This window comes from Netta rufina, assembly GCF_964035555.1.
Source record: "Netta rufina genome assembly, chromosome: 5".
Lineage (NCBI taxonomy): Eukaryota > Metazoa > Chordata > Aves > Anseriformes > Anatidae > Netta > Netta rufina.
Window position 1 is genome coordinate 42,455,350 of NC_140128.1, and position 17,063 is coordinate 42,472,412.

At 38.9% G+C, this 17,063-nt stretch overlaps 1 protein-coding gene across 1 annotated transcript in view; it reads left to right on the forward strand.

Annotated features, from left to right (window-relative positions):
* The window catches only part of LRP5 (LDL receptor related protein 5), a 145,006-nt gene that overhangs the window by 43,390 nt on the left and 84,553 nt on the right, over positions 1–17,063 (forward strand). The window contains exons 3-5 of the mRNA XM_084287838.1: positions 3,258–3,455; positions 8,319–8,515; positions 10,462–10,593. Coding sequence (XP_084143964.1) covers positions 3,258–3,455; positions 8,319–8,515; positions 10,462–10,593 — 527 coding nt within the window. The remainder of the gene's footprint in view (positions 1–3,257; positions 3,456–8,318; positions 8,516–10,461; positions 10,594–17,063) is intronic.

Sequence of the window (17,063 nt, forward strand, 5' to 3'; positions counted from 1 at the left end):
GTGAGTTTTGCTCGCAATGGCTCTTTTTATTATCTCTTTAGGAATGCATGTTTTCTTTTGCTTTCATAGCCTCACTGTTGTTATGCTTTTATTTACCTGTTGTAATCCAGGTGGGATACAAAACTCCTGGGGTGCCAAATCTTAGCCCTATAAACACAATCTACTGGATTTGTGCTAAAACACAAGATAGTGGTTTTGGTATTTTTAGCTTCTCCCAGTTGTTATGGTGTGCCCTAACCCACGGATATTTAAAACTGTGCAACTTACACTTAACCAACCAACCAAAAGAAAAAAAAAAGTTTGCAGTGCTGCTCAAGCTAAGCTTGTGTCATTCTTTCCACAATAATAGTGGATTTTTTCCAGGATTTATAACTTGTCCAGAAAATGTCTGTCTTCAGCTGAATCTCAGTGCAGCTTGTCTCAGCCAGGATACTGTTTGTGTTTAATTTGGTCCAAAATAGCTTTGTCACTCTTGCAAAACAGAGTGGAAAAAAAAAGGAAAGTTTGACACTGCATTCTTGAAAATCCCCCACAGGCATGCATTTAAAACATGACATTTTATGGCCTTATTAATGTCTCGTGCCAAATGCTGTGTTGTGCCTTGTGTTGACCAAAAAAAGTCAAAACAGCCTGGATGCTATGGCGTGGAAGGGGGATGAAGCGGGCTGCCCTAGCTAGTGATTGCCCATTTGCTAAGGTGGCTGAGAATGCTTTCTTGTAGGGTCCTCATGTCAGAAGCAGATATGGGGACCAGGGAAGGAAGGAACTGCTTCATTTGGCAGTGGCATGGTTTTAAACAGGCTCACGCAGACCAGAGATTCCCCCTCCCTGCTGCAGGAACAGTTCAGCTGTTCTTATAATGATGTCTAAACTCCCAGCTCAGTCTTGACATGGTTAAGACACCCCCAAAATGGTGTTGCAGTTCTGTTACTTTGGGTTTAGACCTTTGAATGGCAGCAGCATTGCTGAGGATTGAGCTTGGTTCCTGCTGATGAGCGAAAAAGAAGGGATGTAGTTTTTCTGTGGCAAATTATGTGTGAATTTGAAAGTGCTGGTTATATCCAGCAGTCTCTGCATGACCATGTATGTGCCCAGTGGGAAAGCACATATCAACTATGAAATAGGGCAACAGGTTCAGGGGGCAGAGGAGGAGAGGTTTTGGAGCTTGAGCTCCATTAATATAGCAGAAAAGCCACAAGGGCCCTTTGGCTTACAGACTTTTCTTCATCTGAATGCGTTGAGCTTCAGGGCAGGCTGCAAGCCTTATTTAAGAAAAGAGAATTGAGAAGAGGGAGTTTGCTCCAGGGTAATATTTTGTGTAGGTAGGATATTTTTCATCCTTTTTATTCTAGCCTGCTTTTAAGATTTAATTGGACTTAGGTACAAAACAAAACAAAACAAACTCTTTTTTTTTTTTTTAAGTAACTATTGCGGGATTTCTGATTCAGGTCTGAGCTACTTTTTGGTTTGTGTTTATGCATTTAAGTATATAAATGAATGTGGCATTATCATAACCATATTAAATAGCTTAACATCACCTTTAGATAGTCAGGGTTTTCTTCATTCAGCAGTCAGGGTTTTGACTGCTCTGAACTGATTCTTCACTTTGCAGTGAATTCAGAGGTGCTACAAATCTGTGAGCTAGAGAAGATGCAGGAGAGAGGAAATTCTGTTCTGTGGTTTGAAATTTCAAGTGGGATTTCCAATTCAGGAATTCTGGATAACCTTTTTTTTTTCTAGGAGCAAGAACATGCTGGGACAGCTGTACTGGGACTCGTCTCTGTCTCCCTGCTCCTTGTTCATTTTCTTTTCTGTAGAGAGGTCTCAAGGTGTGCTTTGAATACTTGGTTATGAGTGGGTGAGCCAAATGGTGTGAGCCAAATCAGAGAACTGATTTGACTGAAAAATGACTCGACAAAAAATGGCCGGATCAGTCCCTCAGGCTGATTCACCAGCTGGTTGTATACACGGTTTCTTTCATGTCTGCCCATCTCTGGCTTCAGTTGTTTGTCAATAGCTGCCTCACCACACAGTTTGAACTGCCACAAATTACAGCCTGACCTGTTAAGGAAAACCAAAATGAGTGGCAATTTACATTCATATGTTGGTCTGTGAGCTGTGGCAGCTCAGCTCCTGCTTCTGCTTCTTCGGGAGCAGCTGGCCTGGCCTGGCTGGGGGAGCTGAGACATTTTGGGAAGGCGTCTGGGGACGGGAATCCACTGCAGCCATCCTGAGGTAAGCCTTCTCAGCTTGTGAATCAGAAGCCTGAGGCCTCATCTGTATGGAAATGTTACTAGTTCAGCTGGCAAATAGCCTGTTTTACCCTCCCACGCTCAAATGTATGTTGATAGTGATACGAGTCATTTCTTTCTCTGTCTGAACTCCTGGTAGCAGGACTTAGCTTAAATGTTGCTTATTTAGTTCAAATACCCAGCTGGTACCTGTCCAGCGCTGCTGGTGATACAGCACAAAGAACCTGGTGTACAGACACTTAAATTATTTTGTTTGAGAGCTCACTCAAGTTGAAGTTTGCTGGCACAGACAATGCCAGAAATATCTGTACTGGCACTGGGAAAGCAGTCGGTTTTTCTGAGTGGCCTGAGGTAGCGATGCGTAGGGTTAGCTGTGTTGTGTTTGGACCCCTGGTGTGCCTAATTTGCAATTTGGATATTTGTCTCTGGGTAATGCTGGCTGGAAACTGACTGTCCTCTCTCAGTCAGAAAGCATCTCTCCGAACTGCACAGTCTCAGCTCACCCAGGCACTGGAATTTGTTGCTTTCTGATCTTTTTGGCGTACCAACTTTCCAAAGGAAGTACTGCGATGGTCATTTTGGAAATTGCCTGTTTGGGTAGTAATTGGTTGTTTCTGAATGTGATTTAGGATATCAAGTTGTAATAATTGGCCATGCAACTTGTAATAACTGAGCATACATTGGTTATAAATGCTCGTGACAATCAGGTGGTGCCCAACATTAAAATATGACGGTAATATGTTAAGCAGAGGCAATACTTCTGAGACCTGCTCTAATGAAGGACTTTCTTTTTGTGCTCTCTGGAATGCTGATTTCAATGGGTAAGTGCTAATGTATTTTGGGGATATGTATTTGTGCATATACACCACTTTAAGGTGCAACACAAAATAAGCAAAATCAAAACAAAACACTTCAGAACTTTATAAAAGCCACTATTCCTTCTGTTGCTGAAGCTAACAAACATGTATTGTGATATATTTTCTCTTTTTTTTTTTTCTTTTTTAGATACATGTATTGGACTGACTGGGGGGAAACACCCAGAATAGAACGGGCAGGAATGGACAGCAGCACACGAAAAATAATTGTTGATTCAGATATCTATTGGCCAAATGGACTCACAATTGATCTTGATGAGCAGAAACTTTACTGGGCTGATGCGAAATTAAGTTTCATTCACAGAGCGAATCTGGATGGTTCCTTTAGGTAAGTTTCCTTTAGTCTGTAATACGGTGTGAATTATTCCTCATCTTCTGCATTTGTTTTGCACTGAGACTTTTTTCAGTAATCTATAATAATGTAAATGCCTTATTGTTAATTTTAACCTCAATTGTTGATAGCCTTGCAAAAATGAAACACCCACATGCCATAAAACTGACTTGAAAATTTAGAGTATTTGTATCATTATTTTACTCCAGATAGTTTCTAGCCTTCTTGTACAGCGCTGCTTTTTTTTAAGGCTCATACTTATATTTAGAATAATTGGAAATGCTTTTCCGTGGCTCCAGGAAATCTAACATTTAACTAATGCTTATGGGGATTTTAAAGGATTTTACTGTATTTTTTTTACAATGGGGTAATATATGTTGAGACACCTGTCCTTGGCCCTGTCCAAAGATGTACTTTGTGACACGCCTATAAAGTAACCAAATTCAGCTTATTTCAGGTTGTGAGCAAGTATGTTTTTCCTAAGGCTTGATACAAAGCCCAGTATACAAGTTATGGTTGGTGGGCTTCTGTCCAAGGGTCCCTGTTGATTTTTGGCAGAGATGACCCTTTAGACAGGCCAGAGTTTGGGCACTTGAATTTATACCTGAATCGCAGTGCAGTGTTCAATGGGCACGTTGCATTGGCTCTGAAGGGCAGCTGCCATCTGCCTGTGAAATGTCCTGCTGAGGATGCAGTTCTCTGCCTTTTGGTCCAGCTTTGGTCTTGAGGTAGTCTCAAGGAACAACCTGTTGAATAGGCAGTAGAATACTGAATGCCATGCTGCGATTGATTTCCATTTAATTAATAGAATCACATTTTATTTGGTTGGATGAGGCAATCAGAATTATACCTTCTTAAATGTAGCCTACCCGACTCTTTGGATCTTAGGTTTAGATTTTCACATGAAGACTTACGTATGTGCTTGGGTTGCGTGGATAGCAAGCTCACAGTGCAGAAGTCCTTCTGCTGATATTCTTTTAAAAAGCAGCAAATTATGACACTACATTATCACTTCACTGTAAGAATGAGGTAAATGCGTTGTCTTATCCTGAAACACAAGTTCAGATGCTGAGATTCTGTTAATTGTTCTAAAGAAGTTTACCTTGAGGAAATAGAGAGGGATGTTGGGTTATGGTATAGTGCTCTGCCAAATTGTGCATAGTCAGAAGGTTGCTATCCCGATATGTCAACAGCACCCTAAGGCAAATTGGAAATTGCAGTGACCTTTATATAATGCACATAAACTCTGCATTTTAAAACATCTAAAATGTCTTTGTTATGAAATCATTTAATATTGATCAAAATTTGGAGTTTTGTTTTTATGCCTGTCTACATGCCTCCCCCCTCCAAATAACACTGCATTTTATTGTAGTGTTTTTCATTTCTTTTTGCAGAGGTGCATTCTGTGCCTGATTTTCACACTCATAGAAGAGGCATAACAATATTGACATCCTTTATAAAACGCTCTAAGTTCTATTGAGAGTACTATGTAAGAGCTAGATAATGGTGGCATTGTAGTCAGTGACAAGTACTAAGTGACAGTCAGAAGTATAGACGAGGGAAAAGGCCTTTACAGAAGTGGAGTGGAAGCTCAAAGGCTTGATACAGGTTCATAGAAAGAAAATACTGTCTCAAAATTCTAAATCTAAGAGTTTTTCAGACAATGCATGTAAATATGTTTCTCTAGCTTGGGGGTGGGTGTCAGAGTGTAAGATTTCCTGTCTCAGTCTTGGATTTCTGCAGTTCTCTTACACATGCAAATTTAATAAACATAACTTCTCAGTTTGTATGACAACTTAAGAGTTGGAATTGGTAGGTCAAGTTTATTTTGCTCATGTTAAGGTAGAGAGAGACCACCTGTAAAAGAACCAGCCTTTGAATACATGTATCCCAGCAATCAGTCCAAATTATTTTGTGATAAATTGGTGCACTACACTCCATCCCCCTCCCATGCGGTATTGTATAAAGGAAAAGGTATTTTAGGAAAAATTAATGTATGTGCTATTTTGCATTTAAAAAAAAAAAAAAAAGTTTAGCTTACTGATGCACACTCTTACATGTTTTACTATCAGCTGCTGGAGAGCTGATGTCACACTGGATGTCAGGACACTCCTCTGAAGGATGCATTCTGTGAAATTACTTGTCTCTAACTGCATGTGGGCTTCAGGCATTATTTAGTATAATAGCTTAAATGTCATTTAGCTGTGTATGTTTTAGATTGTAATGATGACAAAATTTCCTTCTTAAAATGCTATGCCTATTAATAAATCCACTGAACATTGATCTTAATCTTCTTTTTCAACGCTCAAAGAAGTGAAATCTGTGAAGTTTCAAATGCTCCTTCTCCTCCCATCCCAGAATTGCTTCAGAATTCAAATAAAAAGGAAATGTACCCTCTGCATGGTAGATTAATGCTACTGGATCAATCTGCCTGTTACATTAGCAAGATTCAGTTTCCAAGCATGTCAGCTGGAACTTTTTCAAGGGATGTAATTACGGGAGAGGGGGGTGGGACTTGATATTTAAGAATGATGGAAATAGGTACACTATACAGTGGAAAACAGCTGCTACAATACTAGACAATACTAGAATACAAGTCCAGTCACTACTGCTACTAGTTTAAAAAAAAAAAAAAAAAAAAAAGAGAAAGCAACAGCAAAGGCGAGAGTGGACATGGAAAGTGAAATCAGTATTTCTATTTGTTCTGCAGTATGTCCTGGTGAGAGAAGTGATAATTTGAAGTTCAGAAATGTTAGAGCAGTTTTAGTTTTATATCTGGAACAGGAAGAATAATATTGTTTTTCCACACTGCCTGTTTTATACAAGTGAATGGGAATATTTATTTGCATATACCAATCAGTTTTAAATCTGTCCTTTATGCTCAAGATGTGTCTGAATACATATGAAGAATTCTAGGGCTACTTTTTATTCCCTTCTCAGGAAACTGCAGATGGTAGCAATGCTGATAAAAAATGAAACAATCCTTTCCTTCCCAAGCATTAGATGTTTTTATTGTTATCATTAATCTCATCTACGGAAACAATTCAAATCTGAATATAGGTATAAGAACAATGTATTCCTTACTTTCCTCCAGGATGATGCTGAGACTTAAGGTTTCTCCAAGTTGTATGCTGAATAAATTTGAATACTGGTTTGCTGCATCAGAGCACTGGTTTAGGAGGCATGTGAATGTTTTTTTGTTTGTACACACATAAAACGCATGAAATTTGTGAAAACCGAGTTTGTGTTATTTTGACTGAGTTGTTGTCAAGTGTGTTTACACTGACTGAATGCCTCCGAGACTGATGAATCTAAATTACCAAAATTTATTGTGATATGTATAAACTTGTGGATCCTGTGAGTTCAGAAAACATGTTGGTAATGTCATGTGTTTGGTGAAAATGTGAAAATGCATGCATCCATAGAAGCAAAGGAGTGTCGCTGAATGAGGAGGGTGTGCTGAAAAACATCTGAAGTGTTTCCAATTTGTTTTCATCACAAATATTTAGTCTTAGACAAAGTATAACTGACAAGGAGACAAACAGTTTACTGCCTTTAGGGAGAGAACACTCAAAAATAACACATCAAAAACCTCACAAAGTGTCTAGTATTTGAGATGACCCCAGAAAAACTGGGTGAGAAATAAGGTATCCAGGCAGGGCGTGTTTAATTGAGAGGAGAGAGGGGAAGGAAGAAGAATACGTTGGCAGAAATCTCTTACTGGGTTTGAACCTTATAGGGAGAAAAGAAGATGCTCTTTAGGCTTTGGGAGCTGCTGAGCTAGGTATTTCATGTGGCTCTGAGATGGCATGAGCTGTTGCAGTGGAAAGGAAACTGGTTCCCGAAGTAGGCAGGATATTTTTCCAGGTGCTGTTGTTAGGTTGTTTTCTAGGGCAAGCCTTTGCTCTACATTTCAAAAGGGATACCGAAAAACTTTTGTTTCTGCTTTTGGCCAAGTTAAGAGGGGTAACTTATAGAGACACGTAATTTTTTCATTTTCCTACTATGAGAAAGGACTGGGTGCAGCTGATGATCCAAAATGTGGAAATCCTGGGCAAAGAAATAATATTTTTCAAATGGAGACCAATAAATAAAAATTAAGGTTTTAATTGGAGGAGCACACTCCAGACCTGTGTTTCCTCCAAATGTCAATTGTATTTGGATGTTTGCACAGCCCTGGTGAGGAACTTTGGTGTGGCCTTTCAGAGGTCAGTGTACAGCTGGATTAGATAGCGTGTTGCTATGAAACAAAGTGTATTTGTTTCCTCATTGCTATGAAGGAGCAAAGTCTAAATTTTCATTCCTGCATTTTTGCATAGCTAACTATGTATATGGGAGGTGCTTGCCATCATACTGTGTGGGCATACTGATATGATGTGACTCGTGGCTGCTAAAACTACTATTTTTCTTTAATTTGCAGCCTTCAAGGTTAATTGTTAAGTTTGTCCTACGGTGGCTGCTGCTAACAGTGATTTATTTGAAAGCATTTTCAAGCTGATGTGTGAAGAAAACTAATTTTCAAGTTATAAAGGCTGGAAGAAAAAAAGGAAAAAATCTGTATCATGAGTGCATTTAATGTGCAGTAGAGGAAGATATATGTAAAACAATTTGCAAAGATATGCAAATGAATGTACTGGTTATGCGTCTGCTTGGCTTAAGTTCCTCTAGGTTACTGTAAAAACTTACTCTACATTTCAGTGTGGTTGTTTTTATCACCAGATGATTCTTTTGGTCCATTGTTTTTATTAAAAGATGACAATTCTAACAAGCGTTAAGAGAGCCAGATTTTTTTATTTTTTTTTTCAAAATGGCACCTTCTGAAAGCAATGCATGCTAATCCTTGCCCTTTCTTTTATCTAGGCAAAAGGTGGTTGAGGGTAGTCTTACTCATCCGTTTGCACTGACGTTGTCTGGGGACACTTTGTATTGGACGGACTGGCAGACGCGCTCCATTCATGCCTGCAACAAAAGGACGGGAGAGAAAAGGAGAGAAATACTATCTGCCCTGTATTCGCCAATGGACATCCAGGTCTTAAGTCCTGACCGGCAGCCCTACTGTATGTTTTACTTTTCGCTGAAGCTTTTTGCATTACTTTAATTTATTTGTCAGAAATAACATTAATCATAAAAATGGTCAGTGTGGAAAGTTTCAGTGTTCTGAAAACTTTTGGGGAGATTGGTTGCTAAAGACATAAGTACTGGAGTCCTGTACATCTCTTTGAAAAGTCCAATCTAAGTAGGTAGAATCTCATTCATCACCCCAGTTGGTAACAAAATCCAAAATCCAGGGCAGTACTTCAGTGACATCTTTTTGATTTGGATAGCGCAATGAGAGTGATAAAGACTTATCTCACAACTTTCTTAATACAATAATTTTAAAGACAAAGTGCATATCATGGCATTTTAAACAATCATAATAAGTACAACTACTGTAAAATATGTCATGTTAATTTTGTACTTACAAGGGTAACTTTTAAATCCAGACTTGATCTTGCTTGCCTTCAATATGTAACAAATAGTTCATGAATGTTTTCAGTGTGAAAGGTATTTAATCCTGAGCTTTTATAAGAAACATGTATGCCTATATTTTTTTCTTTGTGTGTGGTCCTTCAAAGAAAGTTGGGTGTAGAGAATGGAGTACTGAAAGAGCCTATGTGTATTTTGTATGTGAGTGATTTCATGTAGAGATCAGTCTAGGTTTCTGGGTAGGAATGTGGAAATGTGATTTTAAAATGAGTGGAAATGTATGTAATTCAGTAGCTGTGGGAAGAACCATCTCTTGCCTAGAGGAGATACTCTTGCTGTTTGGATTGGCTTCTTTGTTTATGCCAACTATGATGTTAGTTTCCCTGAAGATAGCATCTGTTTTCCTAGTAAAGTTTACAGGATGTCAGTAAACAGGCTTGAAAGTAAGCAAAAGGAGTTTGGAGATCATCTTGGTGATGGAACGTGCAAATTTTCACTGAGGTTGTCAGGTATGAGCAGTACCCTGGTTTATCTCACTGCTCCAGATAAGAGTTCAGCTATACTGAATTCTTGTCATTGCTTTTAGCTAAGGTTATGTCCCAGCCTTGGGTCACAGTATTTCTGGGTCAGTCACAAGAAAATATGATGCACAGGGAAACAGCATCTGCTAAAAATAGCTCAAATGCTGTTGATTTCATTAAGATCTGGCTCAAATTCTTCTCCATCTTCTTTCTCAGTGCCTGTCAGTGGAAATACCACAAATCACATTAGCTGAATTGTTTTTAGTTTTATAATAAAGTCATTCAGAAGCTTATTGAAACTAAGATTGATTTTTGGAGAGGTCTTGCACAGCTTGCAAGATTTTTTTTTTTAATGTGGCAATATTGTCTTTATTTATTGTTACAGTTTAATCTGTTGCAGTTGTTACTTGCTCCAGGTAAATGAGATAGGTGTGTGCAGTTGCACTCCCGTCATTACCCCCCACCCTCCTTATTTTTATCTGTTTATATACATGTATTTTACATTTTCAAAATGGGAGGCTGAGAGAAAAGAGTAACATAACTATTTGTAATCTTTTTAGTATTTGAACTTTTCCTAATGTTGATGAAATATGCAAGGGATATGACATGTTCCCTTCATGCATTTCCTGGTGATTCAGGGATATGTCTTGCTGAAAAAGCTCTACAGCAGAGAGAAGTATTTCCTAAATGTATCAGCAGGGAAAGGAACTGGTGTCTGTAGTTCTTAGTTGTACTGAACCTGAGAAACACTGAAAGAACTGCACAGTGAGAATGTGCAGAGTTGTCAGCTCTTGTGAAATTGGCTTTGCATGAGTCTCAAATGAGATACCCTCAGCAAGAAGTTGCTGGGGAGGTGGGGAATCAAATACTTCATGGCTCTTCTGTCTTTAAAAACTAAACTTGTGCCAGTCATTTGTGATCTATAATTTCTTCCTCAGGGAGGGTTGGAATGGCTTTAGGGGTTCTAGAAAAAAAGGAAAATAAAATTTATTGATTGTTTGCTTGGTTTCTTGAAGTTCACACTCCATGCGAAGAGAACAATGGTGGTTGCTCCCATCTGTGCCTGCTATCTCCCAGAGACCCCTTCTACAGCTGTGCTTGTCCCACTGGTGTGCAGCTAGAAGATGATGGCAGGACATGCAAATCAGGTAAGAGCCTGGCTTTTCTACAGTAGTAGCCTTGGCTTGGCTTGGGTTTGCTGCTTGAAAGTTGAGTCATGAAGAATTAGATTGAGAACTGTCTGACATGCTGAAATTTAACTGTTGCTCTGAAATTGCTGAGGTTTTGTCCTAATTGCAGAAACTTTGCACCTAGATCTCTGAGTGATCACAAATTTTGTGCCTTTTGACTGTGTCACCAATTCTCTCTAGAGAGGAAGAGGCATGCAGAGGCAAGAATTAGAATTAACTTACTCTAGGACCTCATTCCATCTTGACTGAGGACCATGGACAGAGAGGTTTGCTCCCTCCTGTTCATTGGCTTGTAGCTATTGATGCATAGTGGCGGCCAGGTAGTTGCCTTCCAGTTGCATCTCAAAGAACAATGTGTTTGAGATACATTCTGTATACTGAAATGCCAAAAATGTTCAAGGCACAGTCCATGCGCCCATGTACTATTTCAGAGATAAACCTGTGTGTTGGGCCTGATTCAATTAATTTTGTAATGAAATAATCCGAACAGAAAAATGCAAAGTTAAGATTTAAACTAAAAATACCATTTTTCTGTTGCTGAAGATGATGAATCCCTCTCTTTGAGCTGTTCTTTGTGAAGAGATATATGAAGAAATTACACAGGGAACTTTTTCTTGCTGAGTCTAGTTTGTGGTTTTGGACATTAATTTTAAAAAGTCAGCCAAGGTGTTGTGCAAATCAACTTACAAAGTTTGCTGATTGAGATAATGAAGGTAGAGAAAATACTGTTCTAGGTGCCTATTCCCTGTCACTGGAAAAGAGGTGAAGAGTTTTTTGTACTACTATAATAATAATAATAATAATAAGTTGTTCAGAGAATTAAGAGCTAGAGCATATGCTTTAAATGAAGTGTATAACTAGATGCATATTCATATTGGTAAGTTGAGTGAGACAGGTGGTATACTTGAAAAACTTGGCTTTGTCATTGATCAGGAAGCTTCTTGTACAAATTCATCTTACAAAAACGGGATTAACACTGACATGGTCATAGAGATGCTAGGAGGCAAGTTTTAGACAAGGTTCTGCTGACAGACTGAAAGACGCTCCATTGCCTGTCTCTGCTGCGTTTTCATGAGGCTAGTCAAAGTGTGTAGTCACTTTCTGATGTGCCTTGATTCCTCTGACTACTAAAGCAAGTATAATAGACTCCTTTCATTTGTGAACTTGAAGCAGAATTTGAACACTGAACCTCCAGGGTTTAAGGGCCAGCTTTATTAGCTCATCCTGCTGCAATTGAAAGGCTTATAAGGTAGTTCTTGCAGCTGCTGAAAGACCTTTCTCTTTCCTCCTTCCAGCTTTGGAAAGTTTCCCTTTCACAGCCTTTAAAAAACATTGCTGAATACGCAGGACAACCTTTTTAGACGTTCATATTGACCTTATGTTTCTGGCAGTGGGAATGAAGGTCAGCCTGCTTTTGGCGTTTTGGCGGATAGCACAAGCAGGAGTGACTGCTTATACTGTGCTTTCACCTTTCCATTGTCAGGGCAGACAATCTGTCAAGGGTGTTCTGTCAAAGGAGGGCAAAAAAGTGGGATGGGAACAGGAAATCTGGTTTTGCATAAGAATGTGGCCTTTTGGTTCAGTTTTATGGATTATTTCTTTCCCAAGCTCCACATCTTTTGTTGTCCTGTCTGCCTTATGCCAACATCCATGTGCTTCTCTTTCCACTCTTATTAATTAACTCCTTGGTTGCAAGGAACTGACTTTTTGTTCTCTGCACGAGTCCTTTGTAGTAAAGCTGTATCAAGAACTACGGATGCAACAGTGTTGACCACCTCTCCATTTTGTTCCCTATTAGCTAGAGCACTAAGTCACTTCGGCATATCAGCTTTGTTGACATTAGGCTTTTAAGGCAATTGCAAAAATGGTACTGGGGATTTGCGTGCAAGAAGAAAAATCATTTTGTTCTCAAAATCTGTGTCTGTATGGGGAGTTCACCGGTACAAATATAGTTATGTAATGTTACTGTAAAGCTCTGTCAGAAAGTATTGTTGTGCAAAAAAGCCCCGAGATTCTTAAGCAATTTCATCTTTCTTGAATACTGCAGAAAATACACATATAGTTCTCATATTCAAATATTCTGTATAGCTCATTGTAGTGTAAGTGTTGAATGGTAATGGACCTAAGTAATTAAGAAAATACGAATTCAAGAACAGGCAGTGCCACTGTTTTGCTCTGGGTTGTGTCTTATGTATATGTTGGAACTTCAGAAGTCTGGATTTTTAGCGTTTTTGTAAACACATAAATGTTGATATGCTGAAGCCATTACTAACTGTATCTGTATTAAATGAATGATTCATTATTCTGCAGTCTTGGCTTTCAGTGTTAATTCATTTCTGCTTTCTCTCTGGTGCTAAAGAGTTATTCTGGATAAATTTAAAAAGTTGTATGGTAGATATACATCACTAATAATTTTAAATACACGGACAGATTGGCAACTGGTATCAAGTACAAAGTCTTCCCTGGCAACATGAACTTGTTCTGTGTAAGTAGATGCTTTGTGTTGCTTCCCTCCAGACACATTACGTTAATCTGTTTTACTCTGTTGGTATGTGATGTCTTCTTTGCTCATTGATAACGTGAACTAGTACTTCCAAGAGGACTGCTTGTGTAGAGCCATTCTCAATGCAAGAATGGGTTTTGTAACTGTAAAGGCCGAAAAGCCAAAACTAGCAGCTTAGCATGAAAACAAAGCACCTGTTGCATGAACTTTAAGTCAGTTGATTTCTCCTCTGTACATACCCTTACCTGGATTTGGTAGCAAGAGATGAGTGCAATATTTGAAAAGCATTAACACGGTTGTTCTGGTCTCTGTAGTGGCAATCTTATTGACTGGTGTCTTTGATTGCTGAAGGTACAGGCAAGGTGAGCGTTTCTCTAGCTGTTGTAGAGACGGATGAGGAAGTTGCAACCACATGCAGCTCATTATCTCAACAAAGTGTTCCCTTAAGCAGTTCTGTAAGCACTCAGAAAAGTGATCTTTCAAGCCAAGATCTTCAAAATTACAAATGAATTTCTGTTGGACCACTGCTGGAAGGGAGGACAAGGAGGCTTATGACCAGAGATACTGAAAACAAATGGACCTGTTTGCCTATATAAAAGTACTGCCAGTTGCTGGGAACAAGATTTAAATGGTATGGGACAAAGTAGTAATTGGTGTTTTGTTTTTAACTTTAAATTTTTAACTGTTCAGTAGAACAGCAGCTTGTAACAAATAGAACCTGGGACATCTTTGCTGCTGTTCTGGTTTCAAAATGCTGTTACTCTATCTTATTACAGCTCTGGTGCGCCTTTGGTACAATTTGCACCACTTGATGTGAATGGAGCCATCATCTATCCATCTTGCTCTACATCATCCCAGTCTCTCGTATAATAGCTGTATGCATTATTCCAAGATCGAGCCCATTTCTGCAAACTGTGTTCAGCAGCATGCTTGTTTCTCTTTATGTTTCTGGAAAATATGTAATTTCTTTCTGCAGCATTCAATGTTACTGGCATACAGCCACTGCTGCCGACCTTCTAAAAGAATGTTTAAAACCTCATCTTTTTTTTATTAGAAGTGGTTATGTTTCCCAGTAAGTGGTTACCCCTATTCTTACATCCCCTCCCCCCCCCATGTTGCATTCCCAAAGGATCTTACTCCCATTGTGCATCATTTTCTGATACCATGGTACTAAGTAAGTCAACTGCATATTAAATAGAATTTCTTAGAATTTAAAAAACATTCACTTGATACCACAAAACATTTTGAATAAAACTTCAAAATTTAGTCCCTACCTCACCCTCCAAAATTTTTAAAAATTTGGATCTATGACTATAGAGAATTGAAATAAGAAGAAACTAGGACTTCAGTAATGTTTTTTTTTTTTTTTTTTTATTGTATATATTTTAAACTCAGTAGAGGTGCTCAGCACTACATAAGCTCAGAATTAGTCTCGGATCCATGCAGTTTCTGGAAGCTGCATACCCCAAGGTTCTAAAAATAATGTTCCATTTTTATTTTTGTTTCTCAATAAATGTGTAATGCTTTGTTGCAGAATATGGGTAAAATATTTCAGTAAAAACTACATATTTTTGCTTTACGCATTGCATAACTTAATTATTGCAATTTTACTTAGCCAGTGCATCGTTCTTTTTTGATTCATTTTAATTGTTGTGTTGGCTTTGGCTCAGATGGAGTTAATTTTCTTCACAGCAGCCCATACAGTGGTATGTTTTGGATTTATGACCAAAACCATGTTGATAACACACCTACGCTTTAGTCATTGCTGGGCTGTGCTTACCCAGCCTCCAGGCTCTTTCTGCTTCTCATGCTGCCCCACCAGCCTGGGGCTGCAGAAGAATTTGGGAGACAACACCACCAGGATCGCTGACCCAAACAGACCAAAGGGCTATTCCACACCACATGGTGTCATGCTCAGCAATAAAACTGGGGGAAAGAAGGAGGAAGGGGGTGACGTTTGGAGTTATGACATGTCTTCCCATTTAATTTTTGTGCAATGGTGAGTGTCTGATTGGTGCTTTCAATGGAAAAATGTTATTTTGTTATTTACGCATTGCTCTTTTTTTTTTTTTTTTCTCTTCTGTGAAATTTTAGTTGTTTTTCTCAGGGGCTTTTTATATTTTTGTATATGAACATATAAGGTTTTTATAAGACCCTTTCAAGGTTTAATTTCTCTTCTTAAGCTAGAGATGCTTTCACAGTGAAATTATCAGTTCAGTAAAGTACACTGAGGTGTTATTTGTTCATTCTGTGATGGGGATGGAAACCTGGCCCTGCCAAGCTCAGTGGAAGGCTCCTATTAGTTTACTTGGGACAAGGGATAGCATCCAAGAACCTCTGGATATTTTGTGATGCCCTTTAATAACCCTAAAGTGTTTGTTGTTATTTCATTTTTTTATTTTTCTTAAATGGAGTGGAGGAGGATAAGCCTTGGTGTGTCAGAGGAGATTGGATTAGATTCGATTATAAGGTAGATATGAATATTTCAGGGGAAAAAATACACGTGATGTGTGCAACAAATGCTCAAGTGCAGAAACCTTTACTGTCTATATGAATGTGAGTGGTTATGTGGGATGTACGGCATGTTCACCTCAACTCATCAGAGAAGCATTTCTGCAGGAGAAAACAACTGTTATTTGCTTGAAAGTGGGAGAGCTTGGGCTTTTGAATCAGTCTCATATGGTGGTAGGAGCTGTAGGGTTTCTGCTGGGAAGACAGGACAGCTGTGGTTTCTCAAGTGAAATATAGAAAAAAATCAACATTTTCATAGCTGGGGAAGAAGGCGGCAACTTCAGGTGTTTGAATATTCAGTTCTCCTTTTTTATCCTTGTTTCTGTTGTTGAGGCAGTTGGTCAGGGTTGGGCAATATTCCCAAATGTGGTATTTCTCCTTGCCCTTTTTCATAAAGCAAAACAGCAGTGTTCTTGGGACCTGCTGGCTCATACTGCAGGATTATGCTATTTTTTTATGCAGGGAATAGGATAGTATTGAAGGAAGAAATGTTAAGGCATTTCTTTCTCATCTCCTCTGTGTTTCTTGGTACACATTATACATTTTGAAAATTTGGTGTCTACAGTTCCTTCGCTGAGCAATCATCAACTTATTTGAGCAACTAAGCTTCCAAGCAAGACAAGCAGGAGGATGAATACCTCCACTGTGAAGTCTTTCTTCCAATGCAATTTAACCCTTGTGACTACCAGAGGAGAAGATCCCTTTGTTCACACGTCTTCCTAAAGAGAAACAGTATGGACTAATCCAGACTTTCTGATTAAATATGTCAGCTGGTAATTGCAGATGAACAGCCTCTTTGTCAAAGGGAGCAGTTAAGGAGTCGATTGTTATTTGGGATAATTGCTGTAAATAGCTCCCTCAAGTTTCCTGAGAAGGCATCTCCTGGAGTTGTGTGAACAACACACAATAACTGGCAGGAGGCTTCTGGTACTTCGAAGATGCTAGAAGATAAATCTTGCAGATTAGTAGATAAACTCTGATTATATTCTGGTATTGATGAAGAGCTGTATTGGGAAGGAGTGTTCACGTACATATGTTTGTTGAGGGAAAATAAACAATAGAAAACCTATTTTCTACCAAAAAAAAGTTTGTGGAGAATACTATTGAAGAGGTGCCTGCATACCTGTCTCCTCCCCTTGCAGCTTTTCCTTCTCTGAGTGAGGGATTTGTGTAATTGGTATCACCCTAAGTATCTGCAGCCACTTTAGTTCTGTACTCTTAGTTGCTTTATTTCTGTGCCCCCCCCACCACAGCAGATGCAGTCAAAGGATCCATGGGTATGAGAGAGAGAGTTTGGATAATAAATCTAGCTTGCAAATAGTGGACAGTGGTGGAGTTCCAGCAAGGTGGAGAATTAGCCAAATTCTGGGCATGAAAACGAGGTGCAGTAGGTTGAAAGAAAATAACATTTCAC